Source organism: Thunnus maccoyii, chromosome 19 (assembly GCF_910596095.1).
Source record: "Thunnus maccoyii chromosome 19, fThuMac1.1, whole genome shotgun sequence".
In the NCBI taxonomy this organism is placed as follows: Eukaryota; Metazoa; Chordata; class Actinopteri; order Scombriformes; family Scombridae; genus Thunnus; species Thunnus maccoyii.
In genome coordinates, this window is record NC_056551.1 from 12922330 (window position 1) to 12943752 (window position 21423).

The 21423-nt window shown below is 41.0% G+C and overlaps 1 protein-coding gene across 8 annotated transcripts in view; it reads left to right on the forward strand.

Annotated features, from left to right (window-relative positions):
• The window catches only part of LOC121885556 (spermatid perinuclear RNA binding protein), a 79029-nt gene that overhangs the window by 53379 nt on the left and 4227 nt on the right, over nt 1-21423 (forward strand). For all 8 annotated transcript variants that reach the window (XM_042395136.1, XM_042395133.1, XM_042395135.1 and 5 more), the window contains 15 exons: nt 3332-3594; nt 4325-4493; nt 6238-6511; nt 9398-9510; nt 10513-10608; nt 10975-11086; nt 11847-11944; nt 13303-13408; nt 14267-14350; nt 15013-15221; nt 16103-16255; nt 16507-16641; nt 17244-17384; nt 17965-18094; nt 18933-18986. In XM_042395136.1, the coding sequence (XP_042251070.1) occupies nt 3332-3594; nt 4325-4493; nt 6238-6511; nt 9398-9510; nt 10513-10608; nt 10975-11086; nt 11847-11944; nt 13303-13408; nt 14267-14350; nt 15013-15221; nt 16103-16255; nt 16507-16641; nt 17244-17384; nt 17965-18094; nt 18933-18986 (2137 nt within the window). The remainder of the gene's footprint in view (nt 1-3331; nt 3595-4324; nt 4494-6237; nt 6512-9397; nt 9511-10512; nt 10609-10974; nt 11087-11846; nt 11945-13302; nt 13409-14266; nt 14351-15012; nt 15222-16102; nt 16256-16506; nt 16642-17243; nt 17385-17964; nt 18095-18932; nt 18987-21423) is intronic.

The window sequence follows — 21423 nt, forward strand, 5'->3', positions numbered from 1 at the left end:
GAGAAGGAACACAAGTATAAAGATACATACAGCATCGTACACACACTCACAATAACACATACGTTGTTTTTTTTGTTGGTTGTTTTTTTTTCTTCTTTAAGTCCCCCTCCACTACGGTTTCTTCTTCTTGTTTCTTCACATGGATGTTTGAGCTTCACTGTGCAAAGTTTGACATTAGACTGTTGTTGTCAAATTCATCTGCCGAATAGGGAAAGTTTCTCTGTGCTCACCTTAAATAAAAATACCTGCAAGCATGATTTGTGACATCACAACTAGTTTGGAAGCCAATCCCTGTCCAGGATGCAATTTATACGCAAGCGTGAAGTGGAAACTTGAAGCCTCAAGTGCACATACTGTACACCGTACACACTACAGAATGTACCTCTCAATGAAGTAGGAGACATCTTGTGTCCAGCAATTAAATACTTAAATAAATACTTGCATATTCATAGATGCTGGATTTTTAATGAGAGAGAAGGAGGAGATGTCATTTTAAGGAGCTAAATGAGGTAATTGAACTTTTTTCTGTGGAATAACCATATAAGACAAATTATTATTCAAAGCAAAATATTTTTTATATTGCTTAAAACATGTCTGGAGGGGATCATTAAGCCAAATTATGACATTTCCTCTTTAATCAGGAGGTTAAAATATATAGTGTAGACAGTGACAATTGCTCATAGCTCGATTAAGGGATTGTGCTGGGATTTAATGCTTATTTTCATCATTGATTAATCTGACTATTGTTTTTTCAAATAGTCACATAATCAAATTGCTTTCATTTTGTTCTAGTCCAATTACATTAAACAGACAAAAGCAGGAAATGCTCATATTTTAGTTCTTTATTAATCAAAATTGTTGTTGATTCATTTTCTGTCAGTCAACTAATTGTTGCATTCGAGCCTTGCGTTAAAAGTTCAATGGAAACTGTATTGACATTTTTTCCAGTCCTGGTGTATACTGCAGCTGTCACCTCAGACTAAAAAGAAAGAAGGCTTAACATTTTTGACAGATGCTTCATAACACTAAAGAAGAAAAGCGTATCAAGGTACACCAGGGTATTTATTGCCTAAAAATGTCAAATGAAGCCATACGTGTCAGAGATCATAAGAATAAACTAGATTTTATAGATTTTTAATACTCTTTCAAGGTACCTAAATCCACTTCGTGTCCCTCCAGTTTTCCCTGCCAAAGTCTTGGAGAATCACAATTTTTAGCTCCAGTGGGAATGCAGCGTCTAACCCTGCCAAATGTTTGAGCTAACAGGCTGTGAAGCTGCAGTTATTGTGCAGTGCTTGTCCTCCATTCTGTTAATGGCTTTATCTCTCTCACTCTGGTGAAAGAGAATGTCACCAGTTCAATTAGAAATGGGACGAAGTGTGCGTGTATATATGTGTGTGCGTGGGTGCACGTGTGTGAGTGCAGGTGGCCCTTGGATTTCGAGTGGATTGATAGTAGCGCTCAAGCTACACTATCCATACCACTCCGAAAAGGTCATCTCTGCTGTGTGTGTGTGTGTGTGTGTGTTTGTGTTTGTGTGTGTGTGGGGGAGCATGTTTAGTGTGTGTTTCTCTTTGAGTAGATGTCTGTATGTGTACAGTGAATAAAGGGAAATGTGTGTCGGTGAGATAAGCAGGTCTACTTTGCAACTTGTTGAGAGCAGCCTCCTCATGTTGAACTGGGTTATGCACCTCAGGCTCCCCAGCATAGCGTGATAACCCCTAATGAATAAAAATGAACCCTTTTCCTTCAGATTCAGGTCACCAACAGATGATAAACAGTAAACAACAGCACAACTTGTAATCTTAATTGTTTCTTTTTATATTTCTGAAAAAAAGGAAGGAAGGAAGACAGCGAAGAGAAAGCAAGTGAAAGAGAGAAAGTGAAGAAAGGGATAAAAGGCCAGATGCATCAAAACTCAACTACAGCGATCAAGGCATCAGCAACTTCAAAATAACACAAAAGTGATGCATATAGTGAAAGAAAATTAGATGAAAGAAAATTAAAACTAGGAGTATAACAGAAGTGGTGTTGCTGCTAGCTCTAAAAGCAGTGAGAAATTAATATGAATACATTATGACAATCATTGTAATATATTAATTATCTGTTGTAGGGTATTTCTGTCATTAATTATATAGTTGCTCCAGAGAATTTACGCTATGTGTATTGCAGCAAAAGCTATGATAATATATTATAATGCACTCTCAATGTAATTATACTTGCAAAGGGTTATATCATCATCTGTTCCCTACATCGTCATTTAGAGGAAGTTCCCTGCTGTATTAGCTTTACATTTAAATGAGATTAGTTAATACCTAATGATCAAATGTTTGAATAATTATTTTTTTTCTTTATTTTCCATTACAAAAGGTTTCCCATTTAACATGCAGCCACATAAACAACCACCCACTGAAATGCTATGACGCATGAAAAGATGTTCACAGCTGATGTACAATTTATAAGGGTTTTTCATATGAATGCTCATAAGCACAGGGACCCATCTGGGTGGTATTAATTGCAGGGTGGGAATCACAAAAGCTTGAGCTACACCTGCTCCTTTCCTTCATTTCTTGACGAATGGAAGAAATCATGTTTGAATTCAACCTCCCCTCCCACAACTATTTTTTGTGCTTTTTCCCTTTTTAAAGATTCCGTACTATTCCCGTAGCCCTCCTTGGCTGTGCTCTTCTGTGGCCCTCCTCTTCTATTTTTCTGTTGTTTACTCTCCTCTGTGCTACCTCTGTCTGATGTCTCCCACCTGGTCGCCTCCTTTCATGGTTTTCCTCCTGATACCTGCCAGAGAGAGAAAGAAGAAAATGAGAAAGACTGAAGAGCTGATATGAATTCCCAAGGCCAGAATGTCTTATTGAATTAAGACAGGTGGAGAGGATATGAGGATGGTAGTCAGATGAATTCCTGGTCACTGTGTATACTCATGCATGCATGAGTGACAGGGTCAGTGCCATTACATGTTAGCTGTCACTGAGTTAAGAATTGATTTCTCTCCCATAAAAGAGATACATGCATGAAAGCAACACACACATGCACAAAAAACACAAGCTGTTCACTTGTGTTGCAAGCATTTGTGCAAATGTGTGTGTTTCATGTTAAAATTGTGTGTGTGTGTGATGGAGAGAAGTTAGTCCCCAACAGGGAGACCAGTGCTCAGTTTGATGGATTAAAGCTCAACCTATTGTTGAATTCCTCTCTTCAGTGGTGAGTAGGAGAGCGTGTTTGTGTATGAGTGCATCCCCATGAGAGTCAGTTTTAAGCAGAAAATACTATGTTTGATTTATAACACTCTTATTTCTCTTTTTCCTTTATCTTTCAGAGGTCCTTCCGCTCCTTTAGTAACGATGACCGCCACGTCATGGCAAAACACTCCACCATCTACCCCTCCTCTCACGACCTGGAAGCCGTTCAGACACTGGTGTCCACTGTCGAGTGCGCTCTCAAACACGTCTCTGATTGGCTGGATAAAAGCAGTGGCGACGTCCACACCCAGGTCGACAGCCAACCAGCAGACAGCACAGAGGAGGATGACCCCGGAGATGAGCCCAGCGATGAAGCTGATGACTCCAATGACGGCTACAGGTGGGGTTGAAGTGACATACTGCACATACAACTAATGCTTATTTATATTAACATTAATCTCTTGACAGTTTGTCTTTTCAATTAAATAATTTATTATTTGGTCTATAAAACATGACATGGAAGATGATGTCCTCTTGCGTGTGTTAAGTGTTAAACTTAACAATTAAGTCTTATAAATCTTATAAAGAAGAGCAAAAAGTAACCAAGTAACGCATGTGTAGCTCCAGAGGAAATGAACTTAACCACTTGACAACCTCTGGGCACAGTTTCCACTTTGGACTATCTTCATAAATCTCTTTATAAAGGGTTCACTAATTCTCATTAGGGCTTGAATTGCCTTGTCGAATCTTATTTTGCAATCCCAACCGGCACCTTAACTGACTTTTTTCAGTTAAATCACACAGCTACTTACCAAAGACTATATAAAATATTGCTTAATAATGAAATATTGTACTGGTACTATGTTTGCCAAAAGAAGTTGGAAACTATTTTTGATTGACACTGAAAAAATCAACTTCAACTGTTGCTTGTAGAATAATTTATTAGACTTTAGACTTTAGATTTCTACAGTATTTAATTAGTTCACCACAAAGTATAGATTTTATTGGAGAAAGCAATGTAGTAACTTGTTTAGTTGTAAATTGAAATGTGTACAGTATGTCCTGACAGTTAAAAATCACAGAAAACATGATAGAAATGTAACTTATCCTTTATTTTTCTTTAAATACAGGGAGCCCAGCAGTGGTGGAGGGCTGTGTGGAGTGATGAGAATCGGCCTGGTGGCCAAAGGCCTCCTGATCAAAGGCGACATGGACCTGGAGCTGGTGTTGATGTGTAGAGACAAACCAACACAGACACTGCTGGACACTGTCTGTCACAATTTACCCATACAGATAGAGGTTAGAGACACACACAAACACAAACACATAATGCTGCTTCTTGGTCTCTGTCTTGTGTTTTCTCTCATACTGTACATGTTCAGCAGTGAGAAACACGCTGAGGACATAAACTCACATTTGCATTTTAGCCCTGCTTTAAACCTTCAGTGACATGATGTTTGCCAAATTTAATCCAAGAATAACTCTTTTTATTTCACAATCCCCTCCAATGTCAGAAAGTAAGCTTTTTGGATAAGCTTCCACATTTTATGACTGTTTCTTCTTGAATTTGCCAGCTCTCATTGGTGTGTGTGTGTGTGTGTGTGTGTGTGTGTGTGTGTGTGTGTGTGTGTGTGTGTGTGTGTGTGGGCAGAGAGGTAATCTCATGTCTCAGCTCAGTGAGTAGAGATTCTGATTTTCTCATCAAAGCCAAATGGAATGTAGATGGCCTTCTGCGATGCACTGCTCACTTAAGCAGTGTCGGACACACACACACACACACACACATACACACACATATATATACACAGACTCACTTATTTTTCACACTTAAGAGGACATTGTAAACTGTAAAGGCTACACACCTTACCCCAATCTGAACCTAAACCTAAAAAAAGTCCAAGCCCTAAAATAAATAATGAAACTTGCGAGTACCAGCTTTTTTGTGAACAGATTTATTTTCCAACAGTGTGACTAATACAGGTGCACACACATACACAACTAAAGCAAGATGCTACTGTAGGTACAGCAGAGACAACCATGCACATACTGTACATGCACTTAAAATACATCAAGTGCTTTCTGTGTCTTAGTTCACTTCCTCTGTTAATTAAATATTTATAGACATTACTTTTATGTGAGTCTGTGAGTCTGTGTGTTTGTGTGTTTGTACCTGTTTTGCCTGTGGGTTAATGTGTGCATTGATATGTGTTCATTTGTTTAAGTGTCTTGCTGGGAGTGTGAGAGTGAAGGTTATTGTTGCCGAAGTTTTCTGTTGTTGCATAGTTATTATTGCATACATCTGTGTGTGTGTGTGTGTGTGTCTACGAACAGTTGTAGTTGCTGTGTATACTGGCATGAATTAATCATCATCATCAGCGCCTCTTAGTCCTGAACACAGAGGTCAGGAGTAACTGATTCCTTCAGAATGGGCACTGAATGAAGCAGAGTGTACATACAGATAGACAATTTCACAAATGGATGTGCGACGCTGAGAAACATTAGAGGTAGACGCATAAAAACAATCACACAAGATCATTACAGTGTGTCTAAAATTCACATGGGGGATTAGAGCTTGTACCAGCTTTCATCTTTCACATCAAATGATTTTTTTCCCCCATATCGTCCTTTTCTCTTCATCGCATGTATCTCACAGCTTCTCATAAATTGTTTATGTAATGCATTTTGTTTATTTGATGAAATGAATTTTCTTTGTTGAGTTTGTGTTATTGTACCTAATTACTATAGTATGTTTTAAGATATTAAGATGAGTGGACAAGCAAACATTTCAAAATGTTATTCTAGTTGAGGATTTCAGTAACGTAATGTGAACTAAAACACTCTCAGATATCTTCAGGGCTATTCTGTGTTTTTTCATGCGCAATATTCATTTAATATTTCTCCTGTCAACCTGGTGATTCTGCAGCATCTGGAAGCAGCAGCAGGCTGAGCTATATTTTACTTCCTCTGCTTTTTTTATCTGTACCAAGTCATGTTGTGACCTTGGCCTCTGACCATCCAGTTATGTCTGCTTGACACATGACAGAAGCTGACAGAAGAGAAATATGAGGTCACAAGCTCCTTGCCCGAGGCGGCCATCTTGGTACGAACTACAACAGAGCCCAAACTCACACTGAAGATTACCCTCACCTCACCGGCCATGAGGGAAGACGAGGAAGAAGAGGAGGAGGAAGAGGAGGAGGAGGAGGAGGGGGGGGTCGAAGGGGAGGAAGGAGAGGAGGAGGAGGAGGAGGAGGAGGAGGAAGAGGAGGAGGAGGTGGAGGATGACGAGGAGGAGCAGGAGAGGAAGAATGGGCGAGGTAGGAGCACAGACATAGGAAAACAAACAAGTTGCAGTTTTTTCCTCTTTCTCAGTTCAAACAACACACACACACGCTGCTGTTTGTTACTTTGTATTATTTCAAATTCATTTATGATTGATGAATTGTGTGAATTTTATATCGTACACATGTTATAGAACTCAAATATTTCCCTCAAACAAGGGGTTTGACCTCATTAACTGACACGTAAAAGAGCTAAAAACACCTTTGCAATGAGATAGAAATTGTCTGATGTTGAGTCTAATAGCAGTCTTCCCTCCCCACCCAGTTTTCATGGATAGTAGGAACTGGTTATAATTGGTTGTGGGAGGTGGTACGGGGAAGCAAGGCCAGCACGCCAGCGAAATCAATAACCGAGCAGTAGCAAGCTGCCCATCCATCCTGTGGCTCCTGTCCAACTAGACACTCAGGTCTCAGAGAGAGATGAGAGATAGCACGGAGGTTAGCCGTATATCATGCCAAGTGCCGCAGCAAGACGGAGAAGACCACTCGTATTTTCTCTCTCGCATACACGGAGAACACGCAGGCATGCACACATGTTCATTCAACCCGCAAGGAGGAGGCAGGCATGCACACACAGTCATATTTTGTACCTGACGGATAAAGATACCTGTCACACTAGATGTCTAATTGCTCAGATTTCATCAGGCACCAGTGGAGGTTGAGGGATGAGCGCCAGCGTGTCTAATAGGGTCACGTTGTAAAAAGACAGACTCAAATACCTTTTATACGTTAACACATGCACACACAGGCACAAATACCATTTGTCTACTAAAACTATAGCTGCTCTAGCCTGGTCAGAACGTCATTATCAACGTATTAGAGAGTTAGTAAAATATCTCTGAAAGGCTCACAAACCCAAAAACATGAGACACACACTTACTAAGTGTCAATTATTGCTTTAAGATTCCTGTGTGTGCAGAATGTTTCAGTAAGCTCTGGCTATTTGAATGCTTTTAGATGGATCAATAACACCTTCTGATTTGATCGAGCAGACAGTATACTGATTCAAAATAGTGCTCGGTAATTTTATCTGCCACTTTAATCAGTTACTGTGTGCATTGAGGTTACTGTTTTTGATGTTACACAATGGTATACATTTCGACAACACAGTTAAATATTTAATAAAAGTTTTACATGCATATGTGCTCTTTAAGCTCAGATACAGCTGGGTTCTTTGTGCGGTCACAGAGGGAGGAAGGGTGCTGTGACAGTAAATTAGAGGAGACACGATAGCAAAGAGAATTTCTTAAAATGAGACTGAGGGAGAAGACGGCGTCAGTAACACAGAAGGCGATAATGATAAAAGAAGATCGCTGAGTGAGAGAGCAGCCAGCAGAGCATAAGAGAGAACAGTGGGAGGACAAGCGAGAGGAGAAAGACGATAATGATCCACTAGTGGTCCCACACGCAGCTGGGACCACTCTGACAAACCTGAGATACAGCATTATACGTCACACAAATGCACACATACACACCACTGTACGGGTTAGACAGAAGAAGAGCTAAGCTGCGATAATGGCCAGATGAGTTCAGAGATAATGTGAGATAGATGTTCTCGTGCTGCTACTATGAAGATACACTTTAGACACATTTGACTTTTCAACTAAATGCCTCTTGAGGGAAGGATTTTCTCTTTACGGGAGAGTGATGAGGAAAATATGCACCTAGTTCTGTTTTCATAGAGACCCAAAGGGGCTCTTTAGTTTGTTTTATTTCACTTCCTGTAGGTTCCACACATAATAAACCCTCTTTGGAAACCCCATGTAACCGCACTCATTCATATAAAGCTGCGTTTGATTCAGCTCGCCTTGCATATCATAGACTTGATGCTCTTTCACAAGAATGAAGAATGGGTCAGAATGCAGTAACTCAACCAGCCTGGTGTGTTGGGCAGCATGAATCAAACGCTTACACATAGAAGCATAAGAATGCTCCTCTTTTACCAACCACAATGCTCTAACTAAACCCTGCCTTGATCCCCCCTGTGTTGTGTTTGTCTCAGACTGGGTCAAACTATTGTAGGTTTTCTTTCTTTTCAGTTCTACTTTAGGAGCGCTTGATTCTGTGTTTGCCCAGAGAGGTTGTTGAATTGCTTTCTCAGCACCATTTTTCTATGAGCCTGTGAAATCAAGTGCACCTTAAGTAATCAAGAAGAAAAACAAACACCTATTTTGACTCCTGCCTGGTGCAGACTGGATCAAAATAAATAAAATCTTCATCAAATACATAAAGGAGAGATTGATTTACCTTGCTTGGGACAAAGAAACGAGTGGATATGTCTCAGCAATGCCCGCACACAGTAAATCAAACACTCCTTAGGTATTTGTTTGGTGTATGTCTGTGGGGGGCTCTCCATCCCACAAAGTTGTCTCTTCCCTTTTGACCCTGGTTGCTCTCCCTTTCACTGATTTGCCAGTGACTGGATGGATGTAAACTACTAAAACATTGTTGAATAATGTGTGTAAATTTCAACACATCCATGTGGTGGGTGGGTCAGTGCATCTTGTATTACTCTGTGCTAACGATGTCAACATGTGATGCAGTTAACACATGTGCGACTGATCACAGTGTTGAAAATGACACACCATTTAAATGAGTGAAGAAGCTTTTGTGAGCATTCATCACAGATCTGTGAATTGTAGAGAGTGAGCACTTTCTACAAGGAGAGGAACAACTTTATGGCATGAAAAGCACCTTGTATGTACCAAATATCCATGCATGTGTGTGTGTATGTGTGCATTCGCACTGAAATTCACGTGCATCTGCACTCATTCACACACGCAAGATTTAAACACACACACTCAGACATGACGTGTGTGTGTTTTACGTTCTCTATATTGGGTTGTTATTGTTTTGTGGCAGTGTTGGGTGCTGCTGCGCAGAGAGTGGAGGCTGAGGAGGAGGAGGGGGAGGTGCTGGATAGACACAGATGTCTGTTGGCCCTGGCAGCGCTGCGACACGCCAAGTGGTTCCAGGTCGGCACCCACTCACTTCCTGTCTTCCTGCCCGATGCTTATTGTAGCCTGACGATTCACCCAGAGGGAACACGCTCACTGTCAGATAATACTGTAGTGCTTATTATTCCCACTCACATTAGACTAATCAAGAACAGATGAAAGTGTGGAAAAAATAGACATTTTTGTTACCATAAATTTATGATTTTATATGTTTGAATTATTAAAAATCCTCTGATAATGAAAGGCAATATGGCAAATGAACATATGTTTTTATGCTTTCATCTTCAATTCAGCTTGGAGGATAATGCTTAACTACATCATGAACAAAAATGCCCAAATATTACACACTCCCTATGACATTACTTTCAGATCTGTTAACTTAATCCTCTCATTATTTAAAATTCTCCACAAAGTTTGTTTTTACCTTATACAGTATGATGTTTCACCCCACCCACTTTATATGAACTAAAAAAAACAGATTAATGTAAGAAGTATCGTAAGGCTACAAAAGCAATGGTTGATACTTGTTTTTCTTTTTGGCTATTATGTTAACCTGCCTGCTCTGTACAGTATGTCAATGCTTCCCTTTGATTCCCTTCCCATACCCTTCCCCATCTGTCTCCCGACTCACTTACCTTACTGACAAAAAAAAAAAAAAAAAATGTGCAAGTTCAGGATAGGTATTTTCTGAAGACAGAGACAAAACTCAAAAATTACATAAAAAAAGAATCAAGAAAAATGTTTTCAGAAAAAAAACAAGTTTAGTAAAATATATTCTACATTTTTACACATTTTTTACATTTTTAGACATAACTTAGACTCTTGAATCTCTGTGGGGAGCTCATGCAGAGTTTTAGACAGATGCAATCATTTCATTATAGGCTGTTATCTGTACGTGTTGGCACAAATACCACTACTCCTGCGCTCAATTTGTTCCCTTCTTCCCTCTTTGTTTAATCTTCCTTCTTGCCTCCCTCCGTCTTTTCCTCTTTCCTTTCTATATCCCTCTATCTCTCCCAGGCTCGAGTGAACGGGCTCAAGTCCTGCGTTATCATTCTCAGGATACTTAGAGACATGTGCAATAGACATCCCATCTGGGAGCCTCTTAAGGGATGGGTGAGTCTTTCACTGTATTTACCTGTGGTTGAGAGTTAATCCTGTGAAATAAAAAGGAAATGTCCATCCCCCTTGAACTGAACTTTTATACTTTTTATTGTGCTTTTATTTTTTCAAAATGTCTTCCTCTTACCAACTGTAATGGGAGGGTCATATTTTTATTGAAATGTGAAGAATTATGCTCAAATTTCATCAATAAATGAGCTGTTTTACTATTTATACTATACAATTTTAATATTTATACTACTATTATTTATGTAAATACAACATTTGAGTAACAGATGGTGAGAATTTTTTGGAAATAATGTCACTGTCAGTTTAATTTTCACATGTTCACCTGTGCTGTATGTGTGTGTATTCTTTCAGCCCTTAGAGCTTATCTGTGAGAAGGCCATTGCCACCTGCAACAGACCTCTTGGGGCAGGAGAAGCCCTGCGTCGAGTCATGGAGTGTCTAGCCTCAGGCATACTGCTACCAGGTATGAAAACCATGGATAGTTGCATGAACTTTACAGCTGGAAAGATTAGAGTATCAGAGGACCATGTGTGTTTTCATGCAAACTCTTACCTCAGTTGCCAGTGAATGGAGGAAGTGAACGTTCTCATTTTAGGTAGATGAGTAAATACATGGAGGTTCTGCTTGGCACATTTTTTGAGCTGTTCCTCTGAGAAAGCTTGAGACATTATTAGTGACCAAGCACAGCTGTCTGTGGCAGGTCATCATTAAGAGAGCATCTTAATTAGGAGCAGCTGAAGGACGTCCTTTCAAAATGTTGTGTATCCTTGGAAGAAAATCTGTTATTCAAAAAACGTGGCTCATTTTATTCAATTTTTTAAATTTAAATTGAATTTTTTTAAGTTTAAATCTAGTTTGAAAAGAGAAAAGAGCAGTTTATATGAATATTAAACAAAATGAAAGTCAAGAAGGCATTTTTCCTCATTTACAGGGAAAACTTGTACCACACTGGTGTCAAGTTACCTCCAGTATTCAAATTTAATACAAATGAGGCCCAATTTCAGGTTGAGGGTTTTTACTGGTTTGAATAACTCAAAGCCAGGTTTACCAGTTAGATTTTTCTCAGTCTTGCAGTCCTGTTGCTGCTGCTGTCCATTTTAATTGTCATTGGCACTTATGTCATGACAGTGAAGCCTAATTAAATGTTGCTGAGCAGCAGTGTCAGTGCATAAAATGACAACAAATGACTAAGTGTGTGTGTCATCTTCTGTCACTTCCCCCAGGTGGTCCAGGTTTACACGACCCATGTGAGAAAGAGCCAACAAACACACTAGCCAACATGACCGACCAGCAGGCTGAGGCCATTACCTACAGTGCACAGGTACACACACACATACACACACACACACACTACAGTTTCAAGACACTATTGTTATCACCCAGCTGTACTCGCCCTGAGCTGTCAGTGTGTGGGAATCGGTAAACAACACGCCTGTTACCAGACAGAAAGACCCCATCACCACTCCAACCACACAACCCTCATGCACACACATACACACACATACTTGTGCGAGCATGCGTGTGCGTCTCCAGAAAGAGCCTTGTGGTGCTGCATTTTAATGATTGGTGTGGGAAACCATTGCCATCGCTAGCCATAAATCCATCTATGACACCCTGAGGACAGTATTTGTGTGCATGCGCCGTGTGTGTGCGTGTGTGCTGTCATGTCCTTCTTCACACACACACTCGACTGAGCAGGGCAGCCTCTGAGCCACACGGCTTAGTGAATCCTGCCGTCCATTTCCTTTGAAGGCAGCCTGAACGAGGCTGGAATGTCAATGGGGATAATTGTATTGGAGCAGATACAAGAGCAGATAGGAGAGAGGAAGCTGTTCTGTCAATGAGCTACACCGAGCCTCATGAATATCTGAGACACTCTACCTCCCTAATGGATTTATATTAGCAGAGCCACTGTGTGCCGTTCTGGTTATCTGTCTCATTGTTTGTGTAGATTGAGGGTGTGTACAGTAGATCGAGAATGATAAATTAACACACGGACATACTGGTCCTAATAGCTGCTGATATTGATATTTAGATGGGGGGAAAAGCAGGCATACCCTGTCTGTTGCAAGATAACTCAAGCTGTTTTTGGGATAGGTATGTGTAGACAGGCATTAAGATACAGGTCTGGCCATTAGTGCTTATTTTTTTATATGTATAAGTTGGCCTATTCTTGGATAAGGCCTCCTAACATTTGTGAATATGATCAGATGAACCCTAAATCAAGTTGCGCACACTTATGCTGTAAGGAGGTCTCTCATATGCATAAGAGATACATCAGCCTGAATATTCTAGCTGAACTTAGTGTCTCTCTGTTTCTCAACCGGAATTTACAAGCTCCTGTCCTGGCCTGCATTGGTACAGCAGCTTCACTTAAATTTAATGAAACTTCTACAACAGAATTGAAGCACAAAATGTACATTATTGAAGAGCTTCTCCTCACAAAGGAAGAAAAAACTGAATATGTGACTGCATGTCTGCAAATCTTCTATCTTGGATATACATAGGACACAACAGAGAATTCACTATGAGTGACACACTGCAGTGCTTTCTGCACATTCGATTGAGAGTTAAATATTGCTTGATAATATTTACATTTGAATTTAACAGTATAAGAACAGCAAACCTTTTGACTCTCGGACTTTCTTTCTTTTTCTGTGTGTGTTTTGTGTTCAACAGCATGCACTCAGACTCATGGCATTCGGCCAGATCTTCAAAGTGTTGGAGATGGAGCCTCTTCCCTCAAATAAACCGTCGCAGAAATATCCTTGGTCTGATAAAGAAGGTGAGTCTGCTCACTCTCCCTCAGTGTGTCCTCCTTCCTCTCCACATGTCTATCTGTCTATGAATGTGTATCTGTCTGTCTGAACATTTGTTTGTTGGCCTGCCCCTTTCCTCACATGGGAGCTGCAACATTCCTGGGTTCAGTTATCTGTTTCAGACTGAGGGCCTCTGGACATAAGTCAGAGTTGCCACTAAAAAATTCCATGTTGAATCTCCACACATGATGTGACCTTTCTGAACGTATGCAGTGGTTTTTCTACAAACCAGCACCGTCAGCGCTGTTAATATTGCTGACATGTTAAACATCACAAAAATACCTCTCCAGAAGAGATATGATGCTTGATATTTGCCCTCTTTTTCCTCTGGGAGTTTTTTGTGACCCTATCTCAAGTGTTACACTACTGACAGGGTGGCCTTGATAAAATGTCTTGTGCGTGCTGTTTCTGCTTTCGATCCCACTTAGAGAAACACTCACAGAAATCTCATAAGACCTTGTATTGGCTAAATTCCAAAGCGACTTTCATGGAAAATCGACTCGGGCTCTTGGTACCTCATGACGCTGACATGGAAATTTGCCAGAGCCTTTACAGATTAAGGTGCATGTAGGGAAGGAGATTACAGTATGTCTTCCTCATTGTTTGACTGTTTGCTGGTCTGCTTGTCTCTCCTGTTTACTTTGTCTGTGACTTTATCCTTCGTTTTGCTTGTTCTCACGTGTCATTTTGCTTTCTGCAACTTTTTGCCTCCCTTTCTTTCTGTCACACACGTGTGCCTTTGTGTATGTCCATATAAACATATCTTGTAGTTAGTGATTGATTCCAAACTCTTTCTGTATCTCTCCCTCTTGCTCCCTCTCCAGGCTTAGGTCTGAAGAGGCCATATGAGGATGGAGCAATGGATGACAAGGACCTCATCAAGAAGATGAAGAGGAATCTGAGAAAAGGTACAAGAAGGAAAGAAATGAAGAACAATGGCAGAGCATCATATCCAGCTATCTCCTATGGTTTTAGCTTTTTAGCTTCATCCAGTATTGGAGGAATTTTCTTTCTGATGTTGCCTTGAGTCTATATTTTTCTTCTAACCACTGAAAACAAAGCGGCCCCACTCTCAGAGATAAAACAGTCATATTCGGTTGTCTACAGACGAGCCTTGCTTCTCTTCCCCTTGTGTCTATGTTTTTGTCTTTTTCCTTCTCTGCTTCTCTCCATTCCATCCTCCCTCCATCCCGTGGATGCAGATCAATAGTATTGATTGCGAACGTTTTAGTAGGCCACCCAACCATCCACAGCTCTTTCTTCATACAAGGAGAAGATGAACCACGACTAATGGAAGCAGAGAGGCATTTTCTTGGCAAACAGGAGGAAAGTGATTGAAAGTGATGAGAAAATAGAGCGGCACCTGTATTTATCATAAAAATAACCGGCCTATGTGCTGAAAACCTTTAACAGATATGATTTATTACATACAGTATTTCTGAATTGGCCCAGTCTGTTCAATTTCAGCTGGATCCTTGTTAGACGCCCTACAAACCTTTTATTAAATCGACCCCAATCTGCTCTACTTTCTACTGTAACCATATCCCCTCCATTCTGATTTTTGCATTAGTCCTGGACAGCAAAGCCATAGACTCCAACCAGCCAATGAACGCCCTGATGCGGTTGAACCAGATCCGGCCGGGGCTGCAGTACCGCCTGCTGTCCCAGTCAGGCCCAGTTCATGCTCCGGTCTTCACCATGTCTGTGGACTTGGATGGAACCATTTACGAAGCATCTGGATCCTCCAAGAAGACCGCCAAGCTCCATGTTGCCGTCAAGGTAAGAAACCAAGTGAAGGAAAGGGATTGGAGTGTCTGGGACAGCACTTATATGCAACTGAGAGGAGAATAACGTGTGACAAATTAGTCCATCTTATATCAACATTTGATCCTGACATAACAGAGAAATAATAAAAAAGCAGACTAATTTTAAAAAAGCAGATATGATACTTTTTTGGCTGTACCTGAAAAACTTTCTAAGCTCCAGCTGTAACCAAACCTGTCTGTGTCTATTTATATGTATTTTACTTTATATGCCCATTAGAGTGTCAGTGCGTGTGTGTGTGTTTGTGAGGAGGGATGGAGGTGGGCAAAATCCATGTAATCCCAAAGTGGTTGTGAACAAAGAGGCTCTCCAGAGCACGGAGCTGGGATAATCCGCTATCCGCTCCATTCCCATAAAAGGCACTTTCTCCCCATATCTCCCCCTTTTCCATTCTCATTCTCACTCACTTTCTTTCTCTCATGTATTCACCTTTTGATCTCTCTTCCTCTCCCTCACTTTCGCTCCATCTCCTGCACTCTCTCTCACATTCTAACTGCGGCTGGTTCAGCAGCTGTAACACAATCATCTATTTGGGTCAAAAACGTGTCATTCTCCTTTTTCGCTTCCGCCTGCATATTGTTCTGAATCACTTTGCTTCTCTGTGTGCCGGCAAGGACTTACAGTAGACTCTTATGATTCTGTACAGCCAGTGTATCATAATGGCTTTGTTGTAACCGTTTTGTAAGAGATGACAGTACATGCAGTATGCTGCAGTATTGCTGCTTCTGGAAGCAGCTGCTTCTGAATCTTTATTAGAAAACCTGATTTTTGGCTTTAGTTTTTTTGTTTGCTGCATCCTCCCAACTCCTCTTTACTTTATCATCCTCCCTCTTCAGGTTCTCCAGGCGATGGGCTACCCGACAGGTTTCGACTCAGACCTGGACCCCATGAGTTCAGATGAGAAGTCGGATGGCGAGGGGAAGAGTGAGACGTCCACGCACACTAGCAATAATCCAACACACTCCTCGGACAGCTCCAACACACTGGAGGTGGGAATTGAGACATGCTGATAAAAAATTGCATATACTCAGTTCTAATGATTTTTTATTCTGAATCTGGGAAATTTTGATTGTAGGTAATTAAAATGGGCTGTCCCACTGTTAGATAATCCCAGGCCTGTGACATTTATTACATATCATGCTCCCTCTCCCAGGTTTGCTTTCCCCTGTGTGCTTTCTCATAAAGCAATGAGGATGCTGCTTTCAAATTAAATTACTTTAATAACCTTTTCGCTCTGCAGGTGCGAACTCAGGGTCCCATACTGACGGCAAGTGGTAAGAATCCCGTCATGGAGCTGAACGAGAAGAGACGAGGCCTCAAGTACGAGCTCATCTCTGAAAGTGGAGGCAGCCACGACAAACGCTTTGTTATGGAGGTGAGAGCTTCATATACACACAGACTGACGCTGGTAAAAGATTATAAAACATCAACATATGTGCGTAGATAAAATGCTCAAATTTCACAAGTACAAATGCACCTTAACCAGATTCACAAAAGGGGAGACTTATACAGAGGCTAAACCACACACTCAGAAACAAGCTGATCACCGGTAGAGTCAATCAGTCAACTTGGTTCCTGGAGCAGGCCTGTTCTCTGTGGGGTGTGCTGTTTTCCGACATGCCTGGCTGCTCCATCGCTCTGCTGATTGATTAGCAGGACTGCTTGACAGCAGGGCATCGCTAAACAAGCTGTCCTGTTCAGCCAGACTCACTGGCTGAGTTACTGATGGCTGATAAACACATGGGTTTTGGGCAACATTATTGTGTGATTTGTTTGTGGTTTTGACATAGCTGTAACATAAAAAGTGAAACACTAATAGAAAGGACTACAACAATAATTAGACTAAAATTATAGCATGGCTCCCAAACTTTTCACTGGATGCAAAATTCAGAGTATTTTTTTAGTCTAACTCTAATCATAAAATATGTTTAATATAATATTTTACATTTTTCATGTCTTTGTGTGTGTGCATGTCAGGTGGAGGTCGATGGGCAGAAGTTTCGTGGAGCAGGCCCCAACAAAAAGGTAGCAAAGGCCAGCGCTGCTCTAGCAGCTCTGGAAAAACTCTTCTCTGGTCCCAACGCAGCTGCAAACAAGAAAAAGAAGATATTGCCTCAGGTAAGGAGACACACATAGAGCACACCGCACATACCAGACACAGAGAGGACATTTCTTCAGTCTGGGTCGCATGCATTACTCACAGAGAATGATGACATCAACAAATAATCAAAGCCCTCTGTACTGTAACTGTTTTCTTTGACAGCCAAAGTGCCTTTAAAAATGATTACATTTAAACCTCTTTTCTGATCAGTATCACCTCTGTAGAGCAGGCGGACAATTTGTCCACCTTGTTCACCATGTAGCCTGTCAGTAATCAATGACACTGTGTTTAACAAGTGTGCAATCAAATCAATACTTGACCTGTTATCAGATCACTACTCTACCACTTGTTTGGTCAATGACACTGTGTGCTAACAGATTTGTGAACAACCAGGCCCATAAAGCATCACGACATTGTCTTAGATAAGTGTGTTTGTGTGTGTGTGTGTGTGTGTGTGTGTGTGTGTGTGTGTGTGTTTGTGTGTGTGTGTGTGTGTTATGCATTACAAAGGCACACATGTCTCTAAATACTGTATGTTTCTTCACATAATGAATGTCTGAAACACACTTTAATCTAATATATACTGTCTGCGTTCAGACTAAAGGAGCTTTGGCCGCGGCAGCAGCAGCCTCAGCAGTAGCAGCTCAGGTAGCCAGAGGAAGAGGAAGAGCAGCCCTCGCAAGAGGAGCCTTCGTCAGCGCAGCCGCACCTGGATACGTTACACCAGGTAGTAAGAAGATAGTTGTGTGTATTGTTGTCGTTTTTCTCCAAGATATGTATTTTCTTTCATACATGGGCGGAATGGTGGTCATCTTCGGGGTGTTTTGGTCTTTTTAAGGGTAATTTTATCAACCTATGAAATGATACAGTTGCATTACATATGAGCAACTTGCTTCATTTTCATATTATACCATAATACAAATCTAATTTTAAAGAATTCTTGCTCACAGTTGGATCCTCATATCAAGCCTTTGAGAAAATTATAGTATATTCCAACCTCTTTTCCCTGCTAATCCCTCCAGTTCATTTTTATTTTGTACAGTATTTTATTTTCAAATTTGACACAGTGGCTTGTGCAGGGTTGGCATTTTCTTTTACCGTTGGCTACACAGCACCGACATTTTCTTCAGCTTTAGGCTTCTTTCTCTGTGTTCTATTTTAGCTTCCATTATTTCCCTCCAGTCGTATTGGAAATATCACAGGCTCTCAGAAATACCCTACAGTGACATACAGTACAGTACAGGAGATAGTTGTCACGTCAGTGCATGACTGTTGGATAATGAACAGTATTAACAGAGAATCATGCAGCCCTGATACAGTCACTACTGAAGACATTTTTTTGATTTGAATTTTATAAATGTTTCATTGGAGTGTTTGTGTGTTCAGGTTCATGTTGATCTTATTAGGACGTTGTGTAGCTTTCGCTTACTCTGAACCCACAGCTGTCTGCTAGAACGCAAGATGGCCACATACTCATCAAAACTTACTGAAGATGTTGGAAAAGTGCAGCTTGGAATTAAACAAGTGCGCAATTGAATTAGACCCTGTAACTTCTTCCCCAACAGGCTTCGGGACACCGTATGGCTACAGCCCTGCTGCAGCAGCTGCTCCTGCATACGGTACGTGCTTGTTTTCTCTCCCTGTCCAGTCCTCATCATTTCACCCTCCTTCTCCCGTCCGTAGCCTTCCTCCCTCCCTTCTTCCACCTCCTCTCCTCTCCTAACCATACAGTCTCCCCTAACTCAACAAACCATAACTGTAAAACATTAGTAGGAAGAGTTCAAAACTGCCCTCAAATCAGTGTTTTAGAGCAAATTAATCATTCTTCTCCACTGCCTTTGGCTTCAATTTCTTCCCTCAAATTTCCTTCAAAACTTGATTCTGTTCTAATCCAAGTTTTAGGGTTTGACACTGACTTTCAGTCGTAATTAAATAAAGCCTTAATTGTTTCCTCTCTGTTTTGTGCTTCAAGCAAATCTGTCTGTGCTTTGGTTAAGTGTCTGCTCGCCACTTATTCCTTAATCTTGCTGTTGCCACTAACTCCCTCCTCTCTTAATGGTTGGATCACTACTCTGTCAGGAAAGCTCTGTTGCCTCTTGAATGACAATGACACAAACACACCTGTGCATGCAGTACTACTATTGAATGAAAGAAAAGAGTATAAAACTGCACCATAGAACAGCCATCCTCTGCCCAACTGAACCAACTTTCCTTGGCCCTACATTAACCCAGACCCAGACACTCTGCCTGTGTTGCTGTCATCATCATTTCTGTTCAGATTAGCAGGACGCATAGTGTGAGTTCCTCGCCTCACCCCCTGTTATTTAAGACAGAGTGGTAGGATAGGCTTGCACTGCAGCGCTGCTTCTGCCATGTTACTGCTGCCGAGGGGTTTCCATGTCTTCAGTGCTGAAAGTGATGACTGGGCTCCATCACACGCACAGGAGTTAAGGACAGGCTAAAATCTATACTAGTGCCTGACCTTTAACGGAGCAAGTATTAGTCCAGAATTCACTCCATACATCCCTCTGTCACACACACACACAGTCATGTTTACCTGAACAGACTGAGCCTTGTGTAGCGTGTGTACACATGTTGCATTGGGAGGCCTCTCTGTCCATCCTACGGCTTGAGTTTTGAATGGGTCTTATGTGCTGGGAGAAATTGGTCCGGGGTCCCAGGCAGACGTTTAGTACCCCCCTGAGAACCCAAGAGCTCCGAATATGAAGCGCGCCTTAGTTTCTCTGTTTATGGTGGAGCTGGAACTGGTGGGTTTAGTTTCAGTCTCTGGCCTGCACACTGCACCCCTCTTTTCACATGTTATTGTGACTTCCATGCTTACTGAAAAAAATCATTTGAATATCCAGGTAGCTGCTGCTTACATCTAACTAGAGAACAATGTTACTGTTTATTTCAGTGGAAATGGCATCCAAAAGAACTGAAAAGATATGCAGTAGGTTGCTTCTGACTGGCAAATAAAAAGACTTGATGGATAAAGAGGCGATTCAATGTCCAGTATCTTCTGTGGGGGTGATGCAGCATAAATCATTACACACTGTGTGCATCACTGCCCTGTTACTCATCGGTGCACGCCACATATCTGGTGGGTGATCATTGTGAGATCAGCTGACACTGAGCTTTAACCTGAGCTGTAACCCACAAGTAAGTAAGAAGTCAAACTCATTTCATGTTCTATGAAAAGACAGAAGTGAAAACTGGAATTATACTCAGAAACTTGTTCTGAACTGAAATGTTTCATCCTCACAGTGTTTGTCAGCACAGGGAAAGTTGGAAAATTTAGGAATTTGTGTGGCAAAAAAACAGAAAGAGAGTTAAAAAAATATTAAATATACTCAATGGTAAATGGACTGTATTTATTTATATCATTATTATCCAAATGCTTCTTATTCACACACACACTGATGGCAGCACACTACTGTACCGTGCAAGACCATCCTCAGCAATTTAGGGTTCAGTGTCTTGCCCAAGGACACTTTGACATGTGGACAGGAAGTGTCCTCAGCCTCAGCTGCGCCTATTGTAAATATTAAACCCACTTTTAATTTTACCAGCTAGATATTTTCAAAAATCTTAGGGTCGGCACCATAGGGTCTTAAATTTAAGTCAGAGAGGGGAAAAAAAGGCACTTGAAAACATTAGTTACTACTCCTTTTTCTTTTTTTAATAAAAGGCTTTCATCTTATTTCCTGCTTTTTCACTGTGCTCTGGCTCCTATTGCTGCTTTGGGATTTCCTGCTGGAAAACACTAAGATCACATTCTAGCTGTCGAGATCACTAGAAATAGTAGAACAATTTGTGGAACACACACAGAACATTTTTCCAAACATTTTTTATACAGGGCAATGCAAACAACAACTTGCCCTCTCTTAAAGGATAATTCCAGTTTATTACAACATGGGTCCTGATTTTGTCGTTTTGGCCATCATTCCTATCAGTATTAATAACATTTTACTCACCAGGTTGATTGCAGAGATCTGCGAATGTGGCTTCATCACTTAGAGTGAGTCAGACGGGGCAAGAAACACAGCAGCAGTC